Raw genomic sequence first — 25644 nt, 5'->3', positions numbered from 1 at the left:
GGTCAAAAAAGCCAATATTTATATTTCCCATGGATAACATAGAACATGTACGAAAGGGACAAAAGCCACTTAATATTTTGTACATAGAAACATAACAAGCTAACATTTATTTTCTTTTGTTCTATTGGGTAAGACAATGACATTTTATATATTGCAAACACAGCACATCAACTCTAAACAACTAAAGGCCAAAAAAATTTTACTTTAATATATAATTTCCATATAATCTTTCACAGTATGTTCATAGGGAGCCAGCTAACAGGATACCGTAATGTTTATAAAACACATATAAAACAATAATTCCAGCCCAAATTTCCCAGAAGGAGTTGTTTGGAAGGGAAAACCTCTTGTACTCTGGGAATGAGCCTCTCAACAGGAAAGATTAAGGCATATTTGAAATAGAAGGAGGGATGACAAAAGGCTTACTTGTATTTTGAACATTTGGAAGGAAGACATTCCAAAACAAATGGATTTTATTTTAAACAAAAATAAATGCCTACCTACATGAAGCAATCGTACAGCCACCTGGCAGTGCAACCCCAAATCATAGCGGTGCCACATGTCACGGTGTAGCAAGTCCCTTTCTGTACTATCTCAGAGCACAGCTCCCTGCTTAGAAGACAAGAACCAACAGAAGAGAGATTCCCTGCTGCCTCCGGTGACCGGTAACATCTTCGGATGAACGTTTTCCAGGTGTCATTTCACGGCTCCACCGGAAGTGGAACAGAAACACAAATAGAGGCTGCAGGATAGGTAATATTCCTTCTTCTCTCCCTCAGGCTGCATCCAGCCCCTCAGGTAACACAAACAAGGTTCTTGGCTCTGGGCTGGGCCTGTTGCCATGGTGCTCTACCTATAAGGAGAATAGGGCTGGGAGGCAGCAGGGAGAAGCTGTGGTTTGAAGGACTCAGGAGCTTGTTCTGTGAAAGTGACCATTTTAAGACAGAAAGGAAGGAATGGTGAGGTCTCCACTTATTTCCATGAACAGTTCCTCAAAGTCAAAGGATGTAGGAAAAAGCCAGGGGCAACTTTGTGGGTGGAGGAGAATCTTTAACTCAGGGACAAACCTGAGCTTTAGCTTGCCCCTCTGTGATTCCCTGCCCTCCACTAGGAAGTATTTGCTATATCCCACTTGCAAGAACAGTCTTTCTCTCACATTTCCTTCACAATGTTTGCCCTAGTTTAGCGTTCCTAGGTATTATTTTATATTAACTTATCCGGACTACATGATGTTTTTTAAAGAGAAAGCTGGATAAAATTCTTATTCACTTGTATTTCCAGTGCAATTTCATTTTGAACAAATTTCATTTTGATAGTCATTTCAAACAAATTTCATTTTGATATTCATGTCTGACTTCCCAATACAGCCATCAACAGATATTACAACCAAGACATCTGGAATTAGAATTTAAAACCCCTCCTAGTTATTGAAATTTCAATTATTAATACATAGTTCGGAGCCTTCTATTGTTCAACATTTATGTACGTGTGTGTACACACTCACACCCATGAACTTAACACCAAAGTCACTAGTATGTTCAACATCAATACTGAATAAATAAGCAAGCCCTTCCTGTATTGGGAAGAAAGTCTCTGGGAAGACAGAAGTAATTCCCAGAGAAGCAGGATTACAGTAAACAGGAAGATCAAGCAGTCTGGGAATGGCTTAAAGTTGGGGGGGGGGGGGGGGGAGGTATTATCAGGGCAAATATTTCTATGAAATAGTATTAGTAACTCAAGTCCCCTCTAATTCATGTTTATCTTCTCCTGTACCTTCATGTGAATTGATTTTTCTTAGATCTGCTAACTAGAGAGTTAATAGCTCTGTATGGCACTACAGTTTAGTTCTCTAATGTAAAGTAGAATGTGGATATACTGAGAGAATAATTTGAATTTAAAGCCATTTTTCTCACTCCAGTCTCACAATGGCCCTCATCAGGGAACCAAGCCTTGAAAGTGGACTTTGTGAATCTCTTGACTCCTAGCCAGGGTTCTCTTCCTAACTCCTACACCTCTTCCCCCAACCCCCATTATCCCAAATGCAATGTGAGAATAAATCAGGGCTCCAATATAATTATTTCTTGGTTTAATTGGGAAACTGCTTTCAGAAGCAATTTTGCTTCCAATTAAGGAGCACCATATCCTTTACATTTTTGTTTTAACATCAGCAAACAACCTTGATTGCTATGTAAACTCCAAGGCCTCTAGCAACATGATAGGTAAGGGTTAAAAATCTAATTGCTTCGCTGATGAAGATTACCTGCTGCTTCTGACCTATTTAAGAGATAAACTACAAGGCAAGAGAAGCCTTCTGTTACTCACTACAGTGAATAAGTATTCCATTACTTTAACCCATATCCCTATCTGAAATCAGTCTTAAAAGACAAAAGTGAAGGGCTGGGGGATGGGGAGCCAATACACATACTACTGGATACACTGATAAAAGAAAAAAAAAGGAGTCAAAGAACTCTGATTAGTATGATGTTAAGTAAAACACAGCTGGATTTTTCTCAGCTTACATTCAATTTTTTAAAAAGCCATATTTCCCCCAAAGTGCCAGTGGTGCTTGGATGTGCTAGCTCAATCTGCCACATGTTTACAGAATCAGTTCCAAATCATCCGGGAAACTTTTAATTAAAAATGCTTATTGCCACACAAAATCCTGCACTTCAGTGCAGGTGAATTTCTGCTGGGCTTGGCAGTTATGATTCCAGACTGCTTCACTGAATTCTTGAAGAAACAGCTCAGCCATAAGGTGGGTGCAGCAATATATCTTGTATTCACCAGTATGTATTTCTAAGGCACTCTACCCTGTTTGAGAATTTTCCAGGTAGTAAGTAACAAAATTCAGTATCCTAATACTCTACCAATAAACATGCCTAGGGTCTAGTAAGTTCTTAAAATTGCTTCTGTGACCTCACTTTGGGAAAACTGTGGCTTTACCTGCTCCCTACATTTTATTGCTTTTCAACCTAGTAGATCTTTTGAAAAAACAGGTTTTTCCCTCTACTATAATTTGAAAGGTTTCCTTTCTTGAGTTAAACAAGAACAAGAACAACAACAACAACAACAACCACAACAACAGAAATTAGAACTCATTCACCAGAATTCTACTTGTGGACTCAAAAGAATGTCCTGAGGATCCTGACAGCACTAGCTGTACTGGTTTATCTGCTACAGTTAAAGCCAGTCCCTACTGCTTGAATTACTCACTGATTTTTATGTTAGCTTTAAAAAAATATACCACACAACCACTCACACAGAAAGCTATTTATGGAAACATGACATATATTGCTGATCTTCCCTCTCTCTGCTTTCAGCCTCCAGACAGGATGGTCTAATGAGCCCAACTGCTAATGGTAAAAGAGGTTATTTGTCAGCCTGAGTTGTCGCTTACAATGAACAAACTCATGGTAAGGAAATTTATCATCATAGACAAAAATGACATTCAACCTATTTTGGTACATATACATGTATACATGCAATGAAGGAAAGACACCAAAGGAAGACAAGATTATAAATATTAAAACATATTTAGGAGGGCAAGAACTCAACTAACCTCCATTATGACAGACAATAGGAACAATCTCTTTACAGAAACTGTACTGTATTGTAACATACCTATTACTTTTTTTGTCCTTAAATTGCAAATGGAATAAGATATACTAGTGCCTATTAAATTAAATGTAAACACAACTATATTTAATTTTTAAAGCCCCATGAAACAATGTGGAGAAAAGGAAACCTTTTTACATTGTTGGGAATGCAAACTGGTGCAGCTAATCTGGACAACAGCATGGAGGTGCCCCAAAAAGTTAAAAATAGAACTACCCTATGATCCAACAATAGCACTGCTAAGTATTTACTCAAAGGATACAAAAATACTGACTTGAAGGGATACATACACCCCTACTTATAGCAGCATTATCAACAATAGCCAAATTATGGAAAGAGCCCCAAAGTCCATCAATTGATAAATGGATGAAAAAGTTGTGGTATATATGCACAATGGAATATTACTCAGCATTAAAAAAAATCTTGCCATTTGCAACAACGTGGACAGAGCCAGACTATTATGCTAAGTGAAAAAGTCAGAGAAAGACAAATACCATATGATTTTACTCATATATGGAATTTAAGAAATGAAACAAATGAACATAGGGGAAAAAAAGAGAGGGAGGCAAACCATAAAACAGACTCTTAACCACAGAGAACTGAGGGTCACTAGAGGAGAGGTGGGTGGGGGATGGGCTAGACGGGTGATGGGTATTAAGGAGAGCACTTGTTAGGATGAGCACTGGTTGTTGTATGTAAGTGATGATTCACTAAATTCTGCTCCTGAAACTAATATTACACTGTATACTAACTAACTGGCATCTAAAGAAAACGTGAAACAAACAAAAGCAACCAAACCTACACTCACAAACAACTCAATTAACATACTTACTAGTTAAAGAGTGATTGGAAAGATGAATAACTTTTCTCTTTCTCCAAATTAGGTTAGACTTTTGGTCTCATTAGTGCCATAAATTAAGTATAGGTGAAAGGAGTGCCATAAATTAAGTATAGGTGAAAGGAGAATAAATGTGGAAAAACTGGTAGTATTCAATGACATCTACTTCTTACTTATTCTTAAACTTATGACTATTTGCTTTCCCATTACTTTCTCCTTTGGTTGAATATATATGTATGAACTTACCTATCCATTCAATTACTTGGTGCACGTTATATGTCAGGCAGTATACTAGAGGTAGATGCAAGGAATACAGGGTGAAGAAGAAAGACATGGTCCTTGTAGTCATACACTGTTTATAATCTGGTTACCATTATAATACAATGAGATAAGGCCTATGAAAAAGGATGTAAAAGAGGCTCTGTGAGCATTTAGGTTTCAAAGAAACTTTCTTGGAGGAAAAAATGTGAACTTGTGACCTCACCTTAGCTCCAGGCAGACATGGTGGTTCAGGTCTAGAGGGAATGTCTAGCCTGTGAGAAGGCCTGTGGTGAAAGTGTACAATTCTGGGGTGTTTGAGGAACTGAAGAGAATTCAGCGCTGTGGCTCTAGTGCAGTTCAAGTGAGTGTAGGGCTGAGAGAAGAGGGGTGAGGAATAGTAAGCCTTAAGAGATACCATGATGGGACTTGCCATAATGTGGGTGTTTCAATTTGATCAAAGACCAGTGGATAGACACGGAAAGGTTTTGAGTGGAGAGGGAATGACATGATCAGACGTGTGCCTTAGTAAGAGTACTTTGGCTAAGATGTGGAGAAAAGAAGGGCACACAGAGAGGGGAGAGAAGGAATGGAACACTTAAGAGACTAAATTCACAGATTATGGCAGTAATTGGTCAAGATCATGAACTACAGATTACCAGGAGCGGAAGGAAGTGGATGGATTTGAGAAATAATTAGAAGGTAAATAGGCGTTAATGATAGAATGTTGGAGGAATTGGAGAGAGTACAGCCAACAATGAGCCATTGGGCAGAAAGATGATGTCTTTTTCAGAGATGGGAAATGAAAGGCAACACTTGTTGAGGTAAGGGTGGAAATGAAATCAGGTTTTGTACAAGATAAATTCCAGGCTTCTATGAGTAGATGTTTACTGTAGACTGAATGTTTGTATCCAGCCCCACCCCCTGCCTCCAAATTTATGTTGAAATGCTAAACTCTAAGGTGACAGTATTTGGAGATGTGACCTATGGGAAGTGAATACATAATGAGGGGAGAGCCCTCATGAATGAGATTTGTACCCTTAAAAATAGACCCAGGAGAGATCCATTTCCCATTTCCCCAGGTGAGGACACAGTGAAAAGTTGGGAATTTTGAATGAGAAAGCAGGTCCTGACCAGATACTGAATCTGCCCAAGATTTGATCTTGAACTTCCCAGCCTCTAGAACTGTGAGAAATAAATTTCTGTTTATTATAAGCTACCTAGTCTATGGTATTCTGCTGTAGCAGCCTGACTAGACTAAGACAACTGTAACTACTGCAAGACAACATTCAGATTAAGAAAACCCAAGGGGGATCCCTGGGTGGCGCAGCAGTTTGGCGCCTGTCTTTGGCCCGGGGCGCGATCCTGGAGACCCGGGATCGAATCCCACGTTGGGCTCCTGGTGCATGGAGCCTGCTTCTCCCTCTGCCTGTGTCTCTGCCTCTCTCTCTGTGTAACTATCATAAATAAATAAAAATTAAAAAAAAAAAAGAAAAGAAAAGAAAAAAAAAAACCCAAGGAATGTTAACATCTAAACCTACAAAACTGACAAAAGAGACTGAAGAATTTAAAAGACTGAAGGAAAACCAGAAGACTGGAGTATCCTAAAAGCCCAGGAAGAGAGCTCTCAGGAAGCGTGGACTGTCCATTACTGCAGATCAGTGTGTTAAAATATTAATAGTAGCCACTGGATATTATGGGAGATAATTGAGACTTCAGTAAGAGTGATTTCAGCGAAGCAATGAGGACAAAGATGAAACTGCAGCAGGCAGAGATAATGAATGGGATGTGAGAAAGTGGAGACTAACTCATGGAGTCTTGACAGTGAAGACGTGGCAACTGGGAAATAGCCAGAGGGAGACATGAGGTGGAAATGGGCTTAAAGGTTTTTTTTTTCCCCCCTAATTAATCACTTTCTTCCCCTTGAATAATAAAGAAATAAATGCTCATGGATAAGAAATTCCTAGAGCCCAGAAGGATAGATGGTGAAGAATATAAACAGAGGTACCTTCCCCCATCTCCTGTACAAAATACTATTAATGTTTGTGACCCCTCCTGGAAATTTTTATACCTAGACAACCAAATATACCCATATACATTACATACACACACACACACACACACACGCACGCATATATGTGCACACACATGGGATCCCACCATACCTCTTTTCCTTAAGGGTGTAGTTTGGACTTCTGTCTATATTGGAACACACAGGCATAATTTGCCTCTTTTTAATAACCACATAGTATTCCTTAGTGTGGGCCTCTAGCGGTTTAATCAGTCCCTGATGACCTTCTAAGTTTTTTCTTCTTTTTCTTTTTTTTTTTTTTTTTGTGATTACTACCCAGTTTCAAAAAGTATCTTACTATACATATCTTTATGCACATGTGCATGTATTTATGGTTTGAATTTCTAGATGTCAATCTACTAGATCAAAGAGCACATACAGGGCAGCCCCGGTGGCTCAGCGGTTTAGCACCGCCTGCAGCCTGGGGTGTGATCCTGGAGACCCAGGATCGAGTCCCACGTCGGGCTCTCTGCATGGAGCCTGCTTCTCCCTCTGCCTATATCTCTGCCTCTTTCTCTCTCAATCTGAATAAATAAGTAAATCTTAGAAAAAAAAAAAAAAAAAGAGCACATACAGGGTATCCCTGGGTGGCTCAGCAGTTTAGCCACTGCCTTCAGCCCAGGGCATGATCCTGGAGTCCCGGGATTGAGTTCCACATCAGGCTCCCTGCATGGAGCCTGATTGTCCCTCTGCCTGTGTCTCTGCCTCTCTCTCTCTCTCTCTCTCTCTGTGTCCTCATGAATAAATAAATAAAATCTTAAAAAAAAAGAAATATTAGAAAAAAACATACATTTAAAATTCTGATATTGCTAAATTACCCTGCATAAAACATGGCATCAATTTAAACTCCTACCAATGGTGTATGTTTCTAAATGCTATCACCAAAATGGGATATGGCTGAATTTTAAAGACTTTTGCCAGGATAACTGGTGAAAAATGGCATTTCATTGAGTGCCTGGGAGGCTTAGTTGGTAAAGCATCGGCCTTTCGCTCGGGTCATGATCCTGGAGTTCTTGGATGGAGCCCCATATAGGGCTCCTTGCTCAGTGGGGAGTCTGCTTCTCCCTTTCCCTCTGCCTCTCTCCCTGCTCTTTTTCTCTCGCTCACTCTCTCTCAAATAAAATCTTTTTAAAAATCGTATTTCATTATTGCTTTAGTATGCATTTCTTTAATTATAAGGTTGAGACTTTTTTTTGAAGTTGAAACATTTTATTAATTTGTTATTTTTTAAAAAAAGATTTGGGAATCCCTGGGTGGCTCAGTGGTTTAGCGCCTGCCTTTGGCCCAGGGCACGATCCTGGAGCCCCGGGATCGAGTCCTGCGTCGGGCTCCTGGCAATGGAGCCTGCTTCTCCCTCCTCCTGTGTCTCTGCCTCTCTCTCTACGCCTATAATAAATAAATAAATAAATAAATAAATAAATAAATAAATAAATAAATAAATCTTTAAAAATAAAAGATTTTATTTATTTATTCATGAGAGAGACAGACAGAGAGAGAGGCAGAGACACAGGCAGTGGGAGAAGCAGGCTCCATGCGGGGAGCTCAATGTGGGACTCGATCCCGGGACTCCAGGATCACCGCTTGAGCAGATGCTCAACTGCTGAGCCACCCAGGCATCTTGATGTTGAAACATTTTAATTTCAGTTTCCTTTTCTTTTCTTATAAGCTGTTATTTTATGTTCTTAAAATTTTTCCCTAATTGTTGAATTTAACTGGTATATAAATGCTTTGTATGCTAATTAGTACTTTTCCTGTCATATACATAAATACTTCCCCCAGTTTATGCTTAGAAAGGATTCTCCCACTCCAAGATCATAAGAAATCCAGCTATACATTTTCTTTTAGTGCTTTCAATTTTTCACACAATCCATTTGGATTTGGGGAGAGGAGAGATGAAAGTAGTACAAAAGTACAAAGTACATTTCAACAAATTATAGAAATATGATGACCACAAATTGACACATTCATTATTACCACATTCTATTCTGTGGTAAGAGTTCTGTAAGAGTTGTCGTTTTGAGTATGTTTCTCTGTGTGTATATATGTGTGATTTTTACTGTTCCTTTTTCCTTCCTTTTCAATCATTTCCACAGCAGGTCAGGATTCCTATCAACACAGGCAATGGAGAGTATAATGGAAAAGGCACCCAACTTGGAGCCTAGAGTCCTATACATTTATATCATCTCAAGCAAACTGGCCATCTGTGATGAGGAGCAAATAATTTCTTTCTTTTTTTCTTTTCTTTTTAAAAGATTTTATTTATTCATGAGATACACAGAGACATTAGCAGAGGGAGAAACAGACTCCCTATGGGGAGCCCAATGCGGAACTCGATCCCAGGACCCCAGGATCACAACCTGAGCCAAAGGCAGATGCTCAAACACTGAGCACAGAATAAATCAGATGCCCCTAATTTATTCTTTCTGAACCTTAGTTACTCATTTGTAAAATGTAGATAATGATTTCTCTTCCTATACCTCACACAGTTATTGTGAGAATCAAATATAACGATCTATGATTTCACAAACATCTCATAAACTACAGCACCATACAATGGGGCTGTCGTTGCTGACATGAGGCTTTTTCACAGCGATATGACATATGTAAGTTCATTTTATGTAAAGTATTCATTTGGTTGAAATGAAGACAGTTATTCTTCAAAATATTCTTTGCTGGAAGAAGATGTTAGAAGGAATAAATGTACAAAAACAACTTTTTCTATGAAGATAAAGCATTCAAATGAATTATAAAATGCTATCATGATACAACTGGATTGGATTTTAATTCATAAAACTAAGGGATTACAGCAGCAGTAAACACTGGTAAGAGAAACTATAATCTATAGCTAGATTATATTGATTAATTAACAACCTGAAGTCCAATAATTTCTGAGAAACTGTCATTCTATCCAAGTATACCATATTGGAAAAGATTAGTCTCCTTTATTATCTAGAATTTGTTTGGACTCTTCTGTTTCAGGGTAACAAACATGAAGTTCCTTAACAGGACAGGCATTGTGCTAGAGAATGAGGATACAAAGGCTGTTTATACTCTTGAGGAGCTTCCAATCTGCTGCAGTAAGCAGAAATATGAAAAGATAAATTCAGTAGAAAGTAGTCCTGTAATAGTCCCATAAGTTTGGCCATTAGTGGGTACATGGGGTAGGTGTTTAGTTTAAGATGATATATAGGAAGAACAAGGCAAAGTCCAAAGGCACAGGACTTCTGATTTGGATATTGTTGCAGGAGTATGAATTAGATATGTTATAAATTATGACAAAGGAGAGGAGGTAGGAATAGGAAATGGTATTTGGGATAGAAAGGGCAGCAAGATCAAAAGCACAGAAATCCAGAACAGCGTGGTAAGTAAATGACAGACTTGTCCTAGGAGTGAGAGAAGACAGTGCTGGGAGTTAGGCATGGATGGGGCCATGTTGCACTTTGTATGTTACGCTAAAGACTACAGATTAATAAAAGTATGATATACATATGTGATGAGATATTAAAATTGAAGTTTCAATTGAGACATTAAGAGAAAACAGATTCGTATATTGAAGCCAAGTTCCCAACAAACTGTAGACCTTACAAAGAAATGTTTTAGAGCCAGTTCTATTACATTCAACCTCTCAGAACGAGACTATAAAAAATGGTCAGGGGGTGCCTGGTTGGCTCAGTCAGCTAAGCATCTGCCTTTGGCTTAGGTCATGATCTTAGGGTCCAGGCTCCATGCTCAGCGAGGAGTCTGCTTCTCCTCTCCCTCTGCCCCTTCTCCCAGCTTTACGTGCACGCTCTCTCTCTCTCTTAAATAAATAAATGAAATCTTTTTTTTAAAAAAAGTGGTCAGAGAACGGAGAAGGGAAAGGGTTTTGTGAGAGAGAACTTTTGGAGAAAGCTGTGAGGCTCATCCTCCTGCTTCCCACCAGGGAAATGGGCAGATGATGCATACAGGGTGAAGTTTGAGTCTATCTGGAAAATTTAAATGATGAGAAATGACGAATTGTTGGTGGCAGAACCTAAGAGGGTTGATGCTTTTAGATTAGCTTGTACTCCCAGAGTTTGAACCTAAGAGGGTTGATGCTTTTAGATTAGCTTGACTCCCAGAGTTTGTCAGGGCAAAGGGTGTGTGGATATTTCCTGTGGACCAGAGGACTAGAAGGGTGAAGAGACCAGAAGAACAAGAATTCCTTCCGAGAAATTGTGAAAGAAGTTGCTAGTGAACACTTGGGACAGACATGTACACACGAACCTCAATGAAACCACAGATGATAGCTGCTCAGAGATGAGACACTTGTTACCCTATGATGGAACAGGCAGTTTTAAGTATCAGCCAGGCTCAGACAGCATTATGGGATGCTAAGATAGTACTAGAACTTTCTTATCCCCTTTTCTCTTCTTTCTGTCTCCTCTTGCCCAGAACCTTCTGGCAACCTTCTAAAACCATGATTAGCAAACTGGAAGGGAAGAGCAGATGAGGAGAGAAGTAGGTGGTTTACAATGTTTCCTACTCCAAAGGAAGGCAGACTTCCTGTAACTGGCGTGGCTGGGGCAAGTTTGCAACTTTGATATCTTGGACTGAATACCAGTAAGTTCTGAGTCAAGACCTTTTTATTTAAAGCAACAAAAGATTAAATAGACTAGTGACCTAAATATAAAGATAAAAATCATGAAATGTCTAGAAGAAAACACAGGTGAAAATCTCTTGGGACATAAAAAACACCATATATGCAGCTGGTGGGAATATAAAATAGGTACTGATATTCTGGAAGAGCTTGGCAGTTTCTTACATACCTAAACATGTGTTTACCATCCAACCCAGCAACTGCACTTACGTGCACTTATACTAGAGAAGTGAAAACTTATGCATATGTAACTTTTCTTCATGTGTACGCAAATGTTCTTCAGTGAGTCAATGATTTCACAACTCTGGAATATCCATACAGTGGAATACTACTTAGCGATAACAAGGAATAAACTAATGATAGATGCAACAACTGGGTGGATTTCAAGGGCATTCTATGCACTAAAAGAAGGGTAATCTTAATTGGTTATTTGCCATATGATTCCTATTTATATAATATTCTTGAAATAGCAAAACTATAGAGATGGAAAATTAGTGGTTGCGAGAGGGCAGGGATGGTTGTGGGGAGGCAGGTATGACCGTGAAGGGGCAGAGGGAGTTCTTTTCTGGTAATGGAATAATTCTATATCTTGATTGTGGTGGTGACTATACAAATCTATACATAGAATTAAATTGCATAGAACTATAAACACACAGAGATGAGAGCTTGTGAAAATTGAGTAGCATTTGTAGTCCAATTAACAGAAAATCAATTGTGTGGTTTTGATATTATAACAGGTTATAGGATACAGCTATCAGAGGAAGCTGGGGGAGGGTTTTATAAGACTCTATGTACTATTTTTACAATTTCTTGTGAGTATATAAATTCAAAGGAAAATTTTAAAAAATCAGTTCTAATTAGAAGCTCAACAAGCTCAGTATATTGTACCCAAATCCTCCCTACAAATGAACGCCACACTTAACTTTTAGGTATCTCCTGACAGTGAACAAGCAGACTGCTTTAAAACCATGCTTTGTCAGTAAGCCTCAGAATTGAGGACATCACTGCAAAGGTTTTTACTTGAGGGATGTTTAAAGGAGTTAAGAAAGTTCTCCATGTGTTTATCTTTACCTCAAGATACTGGTAAATTTCAGTAGCGCTTCCAGAGTAAGGGTGCAACCTGACAGACAGTTGGAATCTTAGAATGCCTGACAATGTAGTATGACCATTTCCTAGTGTTTAAAACTTTTGAAAAATGCATTTGAATTAAAGGTATATATTTCAGTCTTCTCCTGTCCCAACACCCTCTCTCATGACATGGCTTTAATTTGAAAATGTTGCCAACATTGATTCCAGGAAATCACTTTACTGGCTTTTATCTGATTAGATGGCTTTGGAACTATGATGACTTTGTGACATCCTATTGATTTTGCCTCTAAAATGTTCCTCCTATCTTGTCTCTGCCTCTTCATTCCCAGTGTCACTATCCTTCTTATAGCCTTCATTATTTCTTACAATAATAGCTTTTTGCTAACCGGTTTCCCAAACTTAGTCTCTGCAAACCAAGTCATTTGAAATTTTCCATTCCTGTATTAATCTATATATGCACAATTCTGATTAGGTCATTTCCTTGCTCAAAAGTGTTTAAAGGCTCCCTATTGCTATGATAAAATCCAAACTCCTTAGTATGACATTCAAGGACATCCCTGTATATGGAATATTAGGTTGAAAATAATTTTCACTCAGAATTTTAAGGACATTTCTCCACTGACTTCCAGTTTTCAGTATTTCTATTGAGAATTATAATGTGATCTTCCCACTACTCTGGTATGTAACCTATTTTTTCTTTCCAGAAGCTTTTAAGAGTTTTTTTTAAGCCTCAGTTATCTGATATTTCTTGATGATGTAAATTGGTGTGTGTGTGTGTGTGTGTGTATGTGTGTGTTGGGGAGGAGGAGCTTTTGTCTTTTTTCATTCACTGTGCTGGGAATTTGATGGCCTTTCCAACCTGGACATTTATGTTTTCTTGTTTTGAGACATTTTCTTGTGTTGTTTCTTTGACAATTTCCTCTCCGAACTTTTTCTGTGTTCTCTTTTCCTAAAATCTTCTGGGTTGATTTTCTCAATTTTTGTTCCACTTTCTGGGAGAGTGATTTGACGTAAGCTTTTATATTTTTAATTTCTAAGCTCTCTTTCTTGTTTCTTTGATGTTCCTTTTCTTGTATCTTCTTGTTATTGTTTCATACATGTACAATCTTATCTTTTGAAAATATTTTGCTTTAAAGTTGTTTTGGCCCTGTGTGGTGTTTCTGTTTCTCCTGGGTTGTTTATTTTCCGCCTCCTATTTATTTGGTTTGCTCTCCTTCATGCTGGAGACTCTCCTCCAATATCTGGAGATTCTTGATTATCTGTTTATATTTCATAGTAAAGCACTGGAAAACACGAGGGAAGTTTTGTGCAATGGAATAGAGCTTATAGACTAATGAGCTTCACTATATAGTATTTCCTGGCCAGCTGTTTTTTTTTTTTTTTAATAATTTAACTTTTTTATTGAGGTTGAGACATGATTCACACCCCATAAAATCTATCCATTTAAAGTATACAGTTTTCAGTATATTCAGATTTGTGCAATTATCATCACGATCTAAGCTTAAAACATTTTCATTGCTCTAAAAAGAAGCCTCATGCCCACTTGCAGTCATTCCTCATTCATCACTTCCCCTATCTTATATACCCAGCCTCTGGCAACCATTAATCTACTGTTTCTATAGATTTGCTTATTCTGGACATTTCATGTGAATGGAATCATACAATATAGGTCTTTTGTGGTGGTCTTTTCCACTCAGTATAAAGTTTTCAAGATTGATCCATGTTGTAGCATGTATTAGTACTTCATTCCTTTTTATGGCTGAATAATACATTTGGCCTTGAACAACCCAGGTTTGAGCTGTGCAGGTGCACACACTTATTAGTGGATTTTTTTCAGTAAATACAGTATGGTACTATAAATATATTTTCTCTTCCTTAGGATTTTAATAACATTTTCTTTTCTCTAGCTAATTGTACTGTAAGAATACAGTCTGTAACATACATAACATACGTTAATTGACTGTTTATGTTACCCATAAGGATTCTTGTCAACAATGGGCTATTAGCAGTTAGGTTTTTGGGGAGTCTAAAAATTATATGTGGATTTTCAACACACACTTAGGTTAGCACACCTAACCCCTGGGTTGAGTTCAAGGGACAACTGTAATGCATTGTATTGACATATCATGTTTTGTATATCCATTAATCAGTTGGTCATTACCACTTTTTGGCTAATATGAATAATGCTGCTATGAATATTCATGTATAAGTTTTTGTGGCGACATATGTTTTCATTTCTCTTGGATATACTTATGAGTGGAATTACTAGAGAGGACTGTAATAGGGCAACACAAATGTTGCTATCTGTAGGTCTTTTCATGTTGGTTGGTTCCGTTTCTCAAATTTGCTATGTGATAAATGTAAACCTGACTGCTGGCCTTCAAGAGCTGTGTGGAGTTGAATCATTCCAGAGTTCTAGAGGTAGGTAGATAAATCAACCTCATTCTTTTGTTAGAGATTGCTAGTTGCCTTTCTAATGTCCAACCCTCCCACCTTCCTTAATAACAGACTCTTGTATTATGTACCCAGGTACAACACTTCCCAGCCTCTCTTGCAGAAAAAGGTGGCAATGAGACACAACAGAAGTCACTGGATGGGGTTTCAGGAAAATGGCTTTAAAGGAAAAACACTTAGCTGGAAGACAGGCACCCTTTTATGATACCTGAAACATGGGTGCTATGGCTGAATCTTTAGTAGCTCCACTCTATCTGTAAAGAGATCCTTTAAGACCCTAAGGATGGCAGAGGGAAAAGCTCAAAAAGAACTGTGCTCCTTTAGCCAGGCCTTGACTGCCCACCTTCAGATTTCTTTTTTCTTTTTTAAGTGAGAAAGAAATAATTTTGTCTGTGTAAGCCATTACTATTTTGAGTATCTATTAACTACTAGCTGATCTGAATCTGAAGTGATAGAATTCTTTTCAGAATTTCATTCTGTAGGCAACTACATCTGATCCCCTAATTTTAAGTAATCTATCATTCAGCTTTCTCCTTGTTTCATCAAAGATGGATCATATTTCTGTTTTTTATACTGAGCAATTTTTAAGACAAAAAAGTAGTAACTTTTTCCCTACCAACTTCAAAACTGGAACTTTACCTTTCCAATTTTATTTCCTACTTTTCTGCCTTACATACTATCAATTATTCAGTATTTCTCTTCAAGCTCCATAATCACCTAGAATCTGCTTTTGCTCATTATTGCTCTCTTCCTATGTCTTTTTCTATGTTCATATAATACCTGTTGCACTCATAGGCCACTGCCCTGTAAGGTTGTTCCTGGTCATCCAAGAGCAAGTCATCTCACCTCACCTGTACCATTTCTCCCTGGACATTAACTTCTTTTGTTGGACTCTCCTGAGGTTGGGGCCATGTTTTTAGTTCTCCTCATTCCTTTGTAGCACATAGCTTTCTGGTATGTATCTAACCATCACACATCATAGATGTTACTGTACATCAAGAAATTTGTTTTTTTAGAAATACTAATTGGCAAAACTTCACTTCTTATGCCTGTGCCCCCACAATTTCATAAAGGAAATTCTGAGTTTAAGGATCATTATAAATTGACCCAAAAAGCAACACTAGTACCAAATTCCACCACAGCTTTATAGCAGAGTTTATGGCTAGTAGATCATTGGCTAGACAAACCTGGAGAAAAAATAACCAAACAAATATAATACATCCAAACTCTAGTGAGTATATCCATTTATGGGAAGAATAGTTTTTGAAAATTTTCTTTTTTTTTTTTTTTAAAGATTTTATTTATTTTTTCAAGAGAGACAGAGAGAGAGAGAGAGAGAGATGCAGAGACACAGGCAGAGAGAGAAGCAGGCTCCATGCAAGGAGCCTGATGTGGGACTCGATCCCCGGTCTCCAGGATCACACCTTGGGCTGCAGGCAGCGCTAAACCACTGTGCCACCGGGGCTGCCCTGAAAATTTTCTGTATAGGAAACTTCTATAATTCAAATGGATTTGAAAAATATAAATATTTGAGATTTACTGGCACCTTTTTATTATGCTATACTTGAGACACAAATATACTACTACTGATTGAAGCAGAACTGCATGGAAGGCACATATACTAAATTTAGGTCACTGAAAAGACTAAAAGTACACTAGCTATATAAAAGCAATATAGAAGACTCCAGGAGAATACAACCTCTTGGTAGTTCAATCTAAGCGTTCCTTTAGGCTACCTAAAGCAAAATGGAATAGGAGGGAGCATTTTGAAATTATGAAAGTGATATTTAGTGCAAGTTTAAAAAATAAAGTACACCTATAAAAAATATTTCCCTGTCACTCAAACATATACATGATACTGCAGAGTTTAAGAAAGTTGGAGTGTTTCAGTAGTTGTACAATATCCTAATTCTTAAAAACCAATATTCTGAAAAAATGTATCATTACATTTTATTGAGACTTATTTATAAAATGCTTTTAATTCTTAGAATGATGAAAATTGTAGAATAATAGGAATCTAAGGAAAATATATGAAAAAAATCAGCTTTTTTATGATTACTTTAAAACAAAGAGGTATAAAAGAGATAATTAACGATATGACTACACAGCAAATTGGACTGACTTGCAAATTTCACAGAGCACCTCTAAAGTGGTTCAAGGATAAGAATCACTGATAAAGCAGTATACTGTTTCTCATCAACTAAGTAGGGGAGACAAGTTACTTAATCTACAAAAAAGGAGAGTAATTCTCTGCCTGGCAAATCTATAATCTGCCATTACAGAGACTTTAATCTCTATTTGTTTGTTACATAGATAGCTAAAAATAATGAACTTTGAAAGAAAAAAAAATCCAGGATAAATAAGAGTATCAAATATGAAAGGCAGACAGGAGTTCAAATCCAAGCTCTACTACCTACTAGCTGTGTGACCTTGGGCAAGCTTCTCAATGTCTTTTGTCTTAGTTCCTCATCTGCAAAATGAGGGTAATAACAGTATCTTGAGTTGTATTACATGAAAGACTACCTTAAAAATAGTTGCAAATAGTAAGCACTCAGTAAATGCTAGTGATGGCAGCAATGTGTCAGAAAACAGCAAGTGCCATTTCCTAAATTTTGAACAATGTGGAAATATGAAGTATTAAAAATATGTTCTAGCACACATTCAACAATTTTAGGTTACTCTCCTTAATGAGCTATGCATTTGACGGGTACGCAAGCTGACAGCCCTAATAATCAAAATCTTCCTTTTCATACATGTCTTCTAGATGTGACTGCAAACCAATACAGCTGATTCCACATGCTGTACAACAGAGAACAATGTAGCTGTGAACTGCATGGACTTAAGCCAAATTGCTCAAGTTCCAATACCATTTTTGCTATTTACTAAGCTGTATGATCTTGGGCAAGATTTTTTAATCTCTCTGTGCCTTCGATTCTTCATCTACAAAGTGGTGATAATAATATTTATCTTATAGGGTTACTATAAACATTAAACAAGGTAATGTATATAGAGCACCTAGTATAGTATAGTATAGTGACATGTTTGCTATTGTCATCATCATTCTATAGTCCTTCTACAACAGAAAGATACATCTGTGACCATTAGAATTTGATTCGATAGAAACAGGACTTAAATTAGTTCTTACTTTCCAATATTACAGGATTCTTAAACTGCCAGGGCATCTGAGCCAATACTCTGTACCTTGCCTCAATACGAGCAAGACAAAAAAAAGTGAATTTAGTATTGGATCTTTCCAATAGTCACTGAAACAAAGTTAGAGATGACCAAAAATGCCTTATCAAAACCCACTGAAGACTTGCTTTCCCTGTTTAAAACAAAAACAAAACCAAAACCGCCTCCTGTTTTAAGCAAGTTAACTTCCTACCTGTCATCTGCATTACGAAGGGATGGAAGCCGAAAGCTCGTGTTTCGGTCAAGCTTTGATTGGCTTTTGGTCCTCTTGATGGAGCCTTTCAGGCGCTTGCTGAAGAACCCCTAGGATGAAAAGGCAGAAGGTGACGGGAGAGAAAACCAAAAGAGCACCTTGATGTCTCCTTACTCTTCTGTACCACCTCTGAAAAAATACTACAATTTTTATAATGAATACCAGAAAAAGAATACTGCTTTTAATGTTTTTTTTTTAAACATTTATTTTATTTATTTATGATAGTCACAGAGAGAGAGAGAAAGAGAGGCAGAGACATGGCAGAGGGAGAAGCAGGCTCCATGCACCGGGAGCCTGATGTGGGATTCGATCCCGGGTCTCCAGGATCACGCCCTGGGCCAAAGGCAGGCGCCAAACCGCTGCGCCACCCAGGGATCCCCTGCTTTTAATGTTTTAATTGATAAATAATGGGACACCTGGGTGGCTCAGCGGTTGGGCGTCTGCCTTCAGCTCAGGGAATGATCTCATGGTCCCCAGATCGATCCCTCTGCCTATGTCACTCCCTTTCTCTGTGTCTCTCATGAATAAATAAATAAAATCTTTAAAAAAATTTATAAATAACAGTTGCTTTAAACCACCTGTTAATGTGATGAAATTTTTTTTCTTCTAGGATAACTGGTATAATTAAACTTTTTGATAACACTTATTTCTTAAATAAGAGAAGCTTTATTCTAAGAACTACCCCCCCACCCCCAGCAAAACCTCTCAAACCAAAAAAAAAGAAAGAAATAATTATGTAATTAGTATAAGGTAATGTGTTGGTAGTCTCAAAAGTGTTAAAGTTTGGTCTTTGTCACCTTGGGTATGTTATTTGTAAACTTGTTTTTTTTTTTTTTTTTTTTTTTTTTTTGTAAACTTGTTTTAAATGTAGCTAAACTACAAGACAGTGTGGTACTGGCACAAAAACAGACACATAGATCAATGGAACAGAATAGAGAACCCAGAAGTGGACCCTCAACTTTATGGTCAACTAATATTTGATAAAGGAGGAAAGACTATCCACTGGAAGAAAGACAGTCTCTTCAATAAATGGGGCTGGGAAAATTGGACATCCACATGCAGAAGAATGAAATTAGACCACTCTCTTGCACCATACACAAAGATAAACTCAAAATGGATGAAAGATCTAAATGTGAGACAAGATTCCATCAAAATCCTAGAGGAGAACACAGGCAACACCCTTTTTGAACTTAGCCACGGTAACTTCTTGCAAGATACATCCACGAAGGCATAAGAAACAAAAGCAAAAATGAACTATTGGGACTTCATCAAGATAAGAAGCTTTTGCACAGCAAAGAATACAATCAACAAAACTAAAAGACAACCTACAGAATGGGAGAAGATATTTGCAAATGACGTATCAGATAAAGGGCTAGTTTCCGAGATCTATAAAGAACTTATAAACTCAACACCAAAGAAACAAACAATCCAATCATGAAATGGGCAAAAGACATGAAGAGAAATCTCACAGAGGAAGACATAGACATGGCCAACACGCACATGAGAAAATGCTCTGCATCACTTGCCATCAGGGAAATACAAATCAAAACCACAATGAGATACCACCTCACACCAGTGAGAATGGGGAAAATTAACAAGGCAGGAAACCACAAATGTTAGAGAGGATGTGGAGAAAAGGGAACCCTCTTACACTGTTGGTGGGAATGTGAACTGGTGCAGCCACTCTGGAAAACTGTGTGGAGGTTCCTCAAAGAGTTAAAAATAGACCCGCCCTACGACCCAGCAATTGCACTGTTGGGGATTTACCCCAAAGATACAGATGCAATGAAACACCGGGACACCTGCACCCCGATGTTTCTAGCAGCAATGTCCACAATAGCCAAACTGTGGAAGGAGCCTCAGTGTCCATCGAAAGATGAATGGATAAAGAAGATGTGGTTTATGTATACAATGGAATATTACTCAGCCATTAGAAATGACAAATACCCACCATTTGCTTCAACGTGGATGGAACTGGACGGTATTATGCTGAGTGAAGTAAGTCAATCGGAGAAGGACAAACAGTGTATGTTCTCATTCATTTGGGGAATATAAATAATAGTGAAAGGGAATAGAAGGGAAAGGAGAAGAAATGTGTGGGAAATATCAGAAAGGGAGACAGAACATAAAGACTCCTAACTCTGGGAAACGAACTAGGGGTGGTGGGAGGGGAGGAGGGCGGGGAGTGGGGGTGAATGGGTGACGGGCATGAGGGGGGCACTTCACGGGATGAGCCCTGGGTGTTATTCTGTATGTTGGTAAATTGAACACCAATAAAAAATAAATTTATTAAAAAAAATAAATGTAGCTAAACTATCCCAAAATAGATAATCATTTATGAAACCACCGAAACATCTAGATTTCAGAAGAACAAAGTAGTTTACAGTTTTTGGCCTCTGCTTGCCTCCTACCACCTCCATCAAACTACCTAAAGTTCCTATAAACATTTCCTAGTCTTTGCACCTGGTAAACAATGAGCACCCAATAAAAGTGTGTAGAATAATGGAATAAATGCATACATGAATGTTGATGGCCACTGCTTTCAAGTAACAATTCTACTGTTGGCAGATGAAAGAGCAGCTTACGTAAATATACAAAATGTCTTAGAAAAAGTTAAAATTCAAAGTATTTTGATGCTGAGAAAATGACCTTCTAATCATCTTGAGATGAATATTATCTTGTAAAAGCTACATACAATAAACATTTCCATAAAGAAGAAAAAGAAATGCTGAGTCAAGATCACCATGTCCAATCTTTTATATTCTTTTACTAATCACCAAAGCCCACTGTTCTGGGTGAAGACTATATTAATCAAGATACACTGGGTTACATTTATCTCACCATCTTAGTACATATCTATCTGTGAGCAGATCAACTAAGGGAGATGGGGGCTTGGCCCTATGCTACTCTCACTCACGGACTTAGGCCAAAGGGGGCTCCTCCTCTGTGCATCTATTAGTTGCTTCAGCAGGAGAAAGGAAATGTGGCAAGTTATGTACTAGTTCTTAAAGCTTCATGTCATTTCTTGTCTCATCTCACTAAACAAAGTCACATGATCACACCTAAATTCCATGGGAAAAGGGTATACAATTGTATCATGTATCCAGAAAGAAAACTGGGAATATCTGGTGAACACTAATGTAGACTGTCACACTGTGCTTACCCATGCCAAGTATTTTGCAAACACACAGGCATTGCTCTCTCCATTTGGAAAAATGGAAACAAACTTATTTGAATCAGAAGTAAAACTATTTAGGTGACTTAAAAAAAAAAAAAAAACCACCTTATTTCTGTAGCCCAAAGAATAAGGCTAAAAATCCTAGAAAATACCACAGACATAATTCCCTAGGCTGTTTTTATTATAGGTGCATAGAAACTGACTGGAGAGAAGAAAACAGAAAACAAAACTTTTTTTTTTTAAGTACTACATTTCATTTTTGTTTCTGTTTTTTAAACTTTTTATTTTAAGTTCAACTTAGCTAACATATAGTGTGTTATTACTTTCAGGGGAAGAATTTAGTGATTCACTAGTTGCATACAACACTCAGTGCTCTGATCATGTGTATATCATGTGCCCTCCTTAGTGCCCAGTTCCTCAGTTACTCCATCCCCCCACCCACCTCCCCTCCAGCAACGCTATTTGTTTCCTAGAGTTAAGAGTCTCTTATGGTTTGCCTACCTTTCTGCTTTTATCTTATTTTTTCTTCCCTTGCCCTGTGTTCATCTGTTTTATTTCTTAAATTCTACAAATGAGTGAAATCATATGGTATTTGTCTTTCTTTGACTGACTTATTTTAGTTAGTATAATACCCTCTAGTTTCATCCACATCCACATTTCTTTTTTTTTTTTTTAAGATTTTATGGTTTTATTTTATAAGATTTTATTTACTTATTTAAGAGAGAGACAGCATGAGCAGTGGGCAGGAAGGGTAGAGAGAAGGAGAGGCAGACCCCTTACTAAGCAGGAACCCCAATATAGGGCTTAATCCCAGGACCCAGAGATCCTGACCTGAGCTAAAGGCAGATTCTTAACCAACTGAGCCATCCAGCTGCCCCAAGATTTTATTTTTAAATAATCTCTATACCCAATGTGGGACTTGAACCTACAATCCCGAGATCAAGAGTTGTAATGTTCTACCAACTGAGTCAACCGGGCTCCCCTAAAGTACTGTATTTCTTAGAGACAGGCATTTGTCTGGTCTCCTGTACAATTTTAGCATTGCTAGGGAAAGTCACTGCCATTTGTTCTCCAAGGCAAAGGCTTTATTTACTACTTATTATGATTCAAGTAGTGAATCATAGGGATGAGTCACCACATTTGCTCACAAATGTAGTAAGCAAACCAGACATAAGTTTTTAGACTTGTATTATGATTGTTTATGGTTGGTTCAAAAACCACTGGCCTAAGTTGAGATTTGGCCCAAGGATTTGCTCATATACCATATATAAATGTATTTCAAAAAAATACAGTTAACAGAATGTACTGGTGGATGTTCACTCATATAGGGAACACTCATATAGCCACTTTTTTGTGGCTCTTACTATATAATACTTTTTAAAAAAAAAAAAGATTATTTATTTATTTATTAATGAGAGATACAGAGAGAGAGGCAGAGACACAGGCAGAGAGAGAGAAGCAGGCTCCATGCAGGGAGCCTGACGTGGGACTGGATCCCGGGTCTCCAGAATCACACCCTGGGCTGAAGGCAGGCACCAAACCGCTGAGCCACCCAGGCATCCCTATATAATACTTTCTTATTTTAATCCATTTATTTTATAAATATTTGTTTTATGTCTATTTGTTGTAAAGCATCAGGTATTGCAAGAGAATCAAGATAAAACAAACACAAACTCTGCCCCCAAGGAGCTTATAGTTTAACATGGGATATGGAGACTAATTATAAGTATATATGACACAATCAGGGAGGTAAGTTGTCTTAATGTATGGCATATTTAACCACAAAATATCATTTTTCATTGACTCTAGGACACCACTGATTGTAAATAATACTATTATTTTATGTACACTATGAAAAAAGCTGCCAATAAAACTATAGCACAATGCTGTATCACTTAACATTTTTATTTTGTATTAAAAAGGTTTTATAGACTTACTTAGGCAGGTTTTGTCATATATTGTGATTACATAAAAAGAAAATATGGTTAAGGTATTCCTAATGCTTCTTTCTTCTGAACTACTTTTTGACTTGGAGTCGTTATTGTACATATTTTTCCACAGAATATCATCCTGTATCTTTTTGAGAATATTGATGGCAGAGTTATCTTAAAAGAGTAACTTAAAGGGATGTTAAAATGTGAAAAAAATGTGCATCTCAGATTGATAATGTGGTATTATTTTAGAAAGGTACATACAAATTTCAGGATTTCAGAGAAGGACGAGGTTACATCATCTGGAGAAAAAGAGGAAGTTCTATGGCAGAAGTGGAATATGCTAGGTCCCAATGGGTAGACAGGATTTGGGTTTGGGGGTGCTGAGGAGCAGAGGTATTGTATGGAGCACAGCTTGAGAATGTCATGGAGACAAGAATACAATGGGCATCCCTTAAGTAGATGTAGTGTGGCTGATATATAATTAGAAGTAGCAAAAAATAAGGTTGGGAAGGTGGTTGCCCACCTATTAATGCATACTTATTGCTCCCATTGGCCCTTAAACTTTTGAGGGAAGATGTAAGATATAATGTTTTATTCTATTTTAACATCTACACAGTGTCTAAACTTTAGTAAGCACTCAATATCTATGTGAAACTAGGGTTGTTCTGGGAATACAGATAAGGGATAGTTTAAGATAGCCCAGAGTAGTAATATTTCACAGAGGTGGTAGAATCCACAACAAAATTCTGCTTTTATTTCCTTGATAAAATTGAAACATTTCTCACCTGAGAATACTGTTTAGCTTATGCTATAAAGGTTGCTCTGGCATCAGTCTATTTAGCCATGTGGTCTCCTCCCACATAACTAAACAGATGATGCCACTAAAAACTCACTATCTCCAAGCAAGTCTTAGCTTCTGCTATGCCTCTGTCCCAGGCCAACTATGTAATGAGCCAGTTTCTCAGTAACATTACCCCCTCACAGTGTATGGCATGCCCACTTGCCCTGCTTCTTCTGAGTAATTCCTTATGAAGAGATCACAATCCTTTGCACCAAGCAATTCTTCTGCCTTGACTATAGATTACTGGACCAAGGATGGATAACTAATCTAAAAGTACCTAAAAGAGGAGGCCTGGTAAGAGTTCTTCCTGAAAGATACGGTATCATTTGGTACCTACTAGATATTCTAGTCTGATTCCTGGCCATTCCCTGCTGTACACTTTACTCTCTAGCAACTCTGAAAGCTTGACATTCTCTATGTTCACCATGCATCTCTGCTGCTGCTCATATTTCCTTCCTTTTCCCTGGCTAAGTCATCCTTTGAGACTCAGCTAAGGCATGATCTCTTCTAGCATGTTTTTTGACATGACCTACACCTTGCTCTAGATGAGGTGGCCCTCCTCTGTGCTTCCAAGTATTCCAAGTAAATACAGTCTTACATTCAGCACGCTGCATGCCCACTTATGTGCCAACAGCCTTCCCTCTAAACTCTGAACTCAGGGCAGGGATGAAGCAACCTTTAACTTCCCAGGGCAGGTTTGGTATCAGGCATTTTGTAGGGGCTCAATAAATGTCTGTAGGACGGAAATAAAATGGACTGTGAAATGAATAAAAGCCATTGTGTAGTGTAGAAAGAGCAGGCAACTCTGAATCAGAATGTGTGGCTTCAAATCCTGGCTCCAATTTCTCCTATTGAATGACCCTGGACAAGTCCTAATTTCCAAGTTTCAGATTTCCAACCTGTAAAATGAGGAATAAAAAATCGTCTTCCTGGGGCCATTCCAAAGAATAAATTAACTGAATGGAAAAGTACTTTTAAAATAATGGAAAAATGGGTCCCTGTAAGTATTAAGTGAATGTGAATTTCGGGTGAGAGACCACTGAATAGATGAGGCGGAATCACAATTTTTCCCCTTAGAAACAACCACATCAAAGGAAGGGAAGAAATAAGTTCCACAAATAGCAGGGATTTTTGGCTCTTTTGTTCAGTGATATATGCTAGTACCTATAGGAATACTTGGTACATCATAAGTACTCGATTAACATTTGTTGACTGACTGAATTTACTGAAGGTTTTCTGGATATGAAGCACTGGCTAGGAGCTTTCCAATATGCACTACTGTTTAATTGATGCAACAATACCA

The 25644-nt window shown here is 37.9% G+C and overlaps 1 protein-coding gene across 22 annotated transcripts in view; it reads right to left on the bottom strand.

Moving 5' to 3' along the window:
• The window catches only part of RASAL2 (RAS protein activator like 2), a 339256-nt gene that overhangs the window by 37148 nt on the left and 276464 nt on the right, over window positions 1-25644 (bottom strand). For all 22 annotated transcript variants that reach the window (XR_011996350.1, XR_003235319.2, XR_003235318.2 and 19 more), the window contains one exon: window positions 18329-18438. Coding sequence is in view for 15 of the 22 variants with exons in the window: in XM_026001231.2 (XP_025857016.1) it covers window positions 18329-18438 (110 nt within the window). In the remaining 7 variants the exon portion in view is untranslated. The remainder of the gene's footprint in view (window positions 1-18328; window positions 18439-25644) is intronic.

The sequence above is a fragment of the Vulpes vulpes genome, chromosome 13 (assembly GCF_048418805.1).
Source record: "Vulpes vulpes isolate BD-2025 chromosome 13, VulVul3, whole genome shotgun sequence".
Classification (NCBI taxonomy): domain Eukaryota; kingdom Metazoa; phylum Chordata; class Mammalia; order Carnivora; family Canidae; genus Vulpes; species Vulpes vulpes.
The sequence above is the reverse complement of the archived record's forward strand: the minus strand, read 5'-3'. Positions and strand labels throughout refer to the sequence as shown.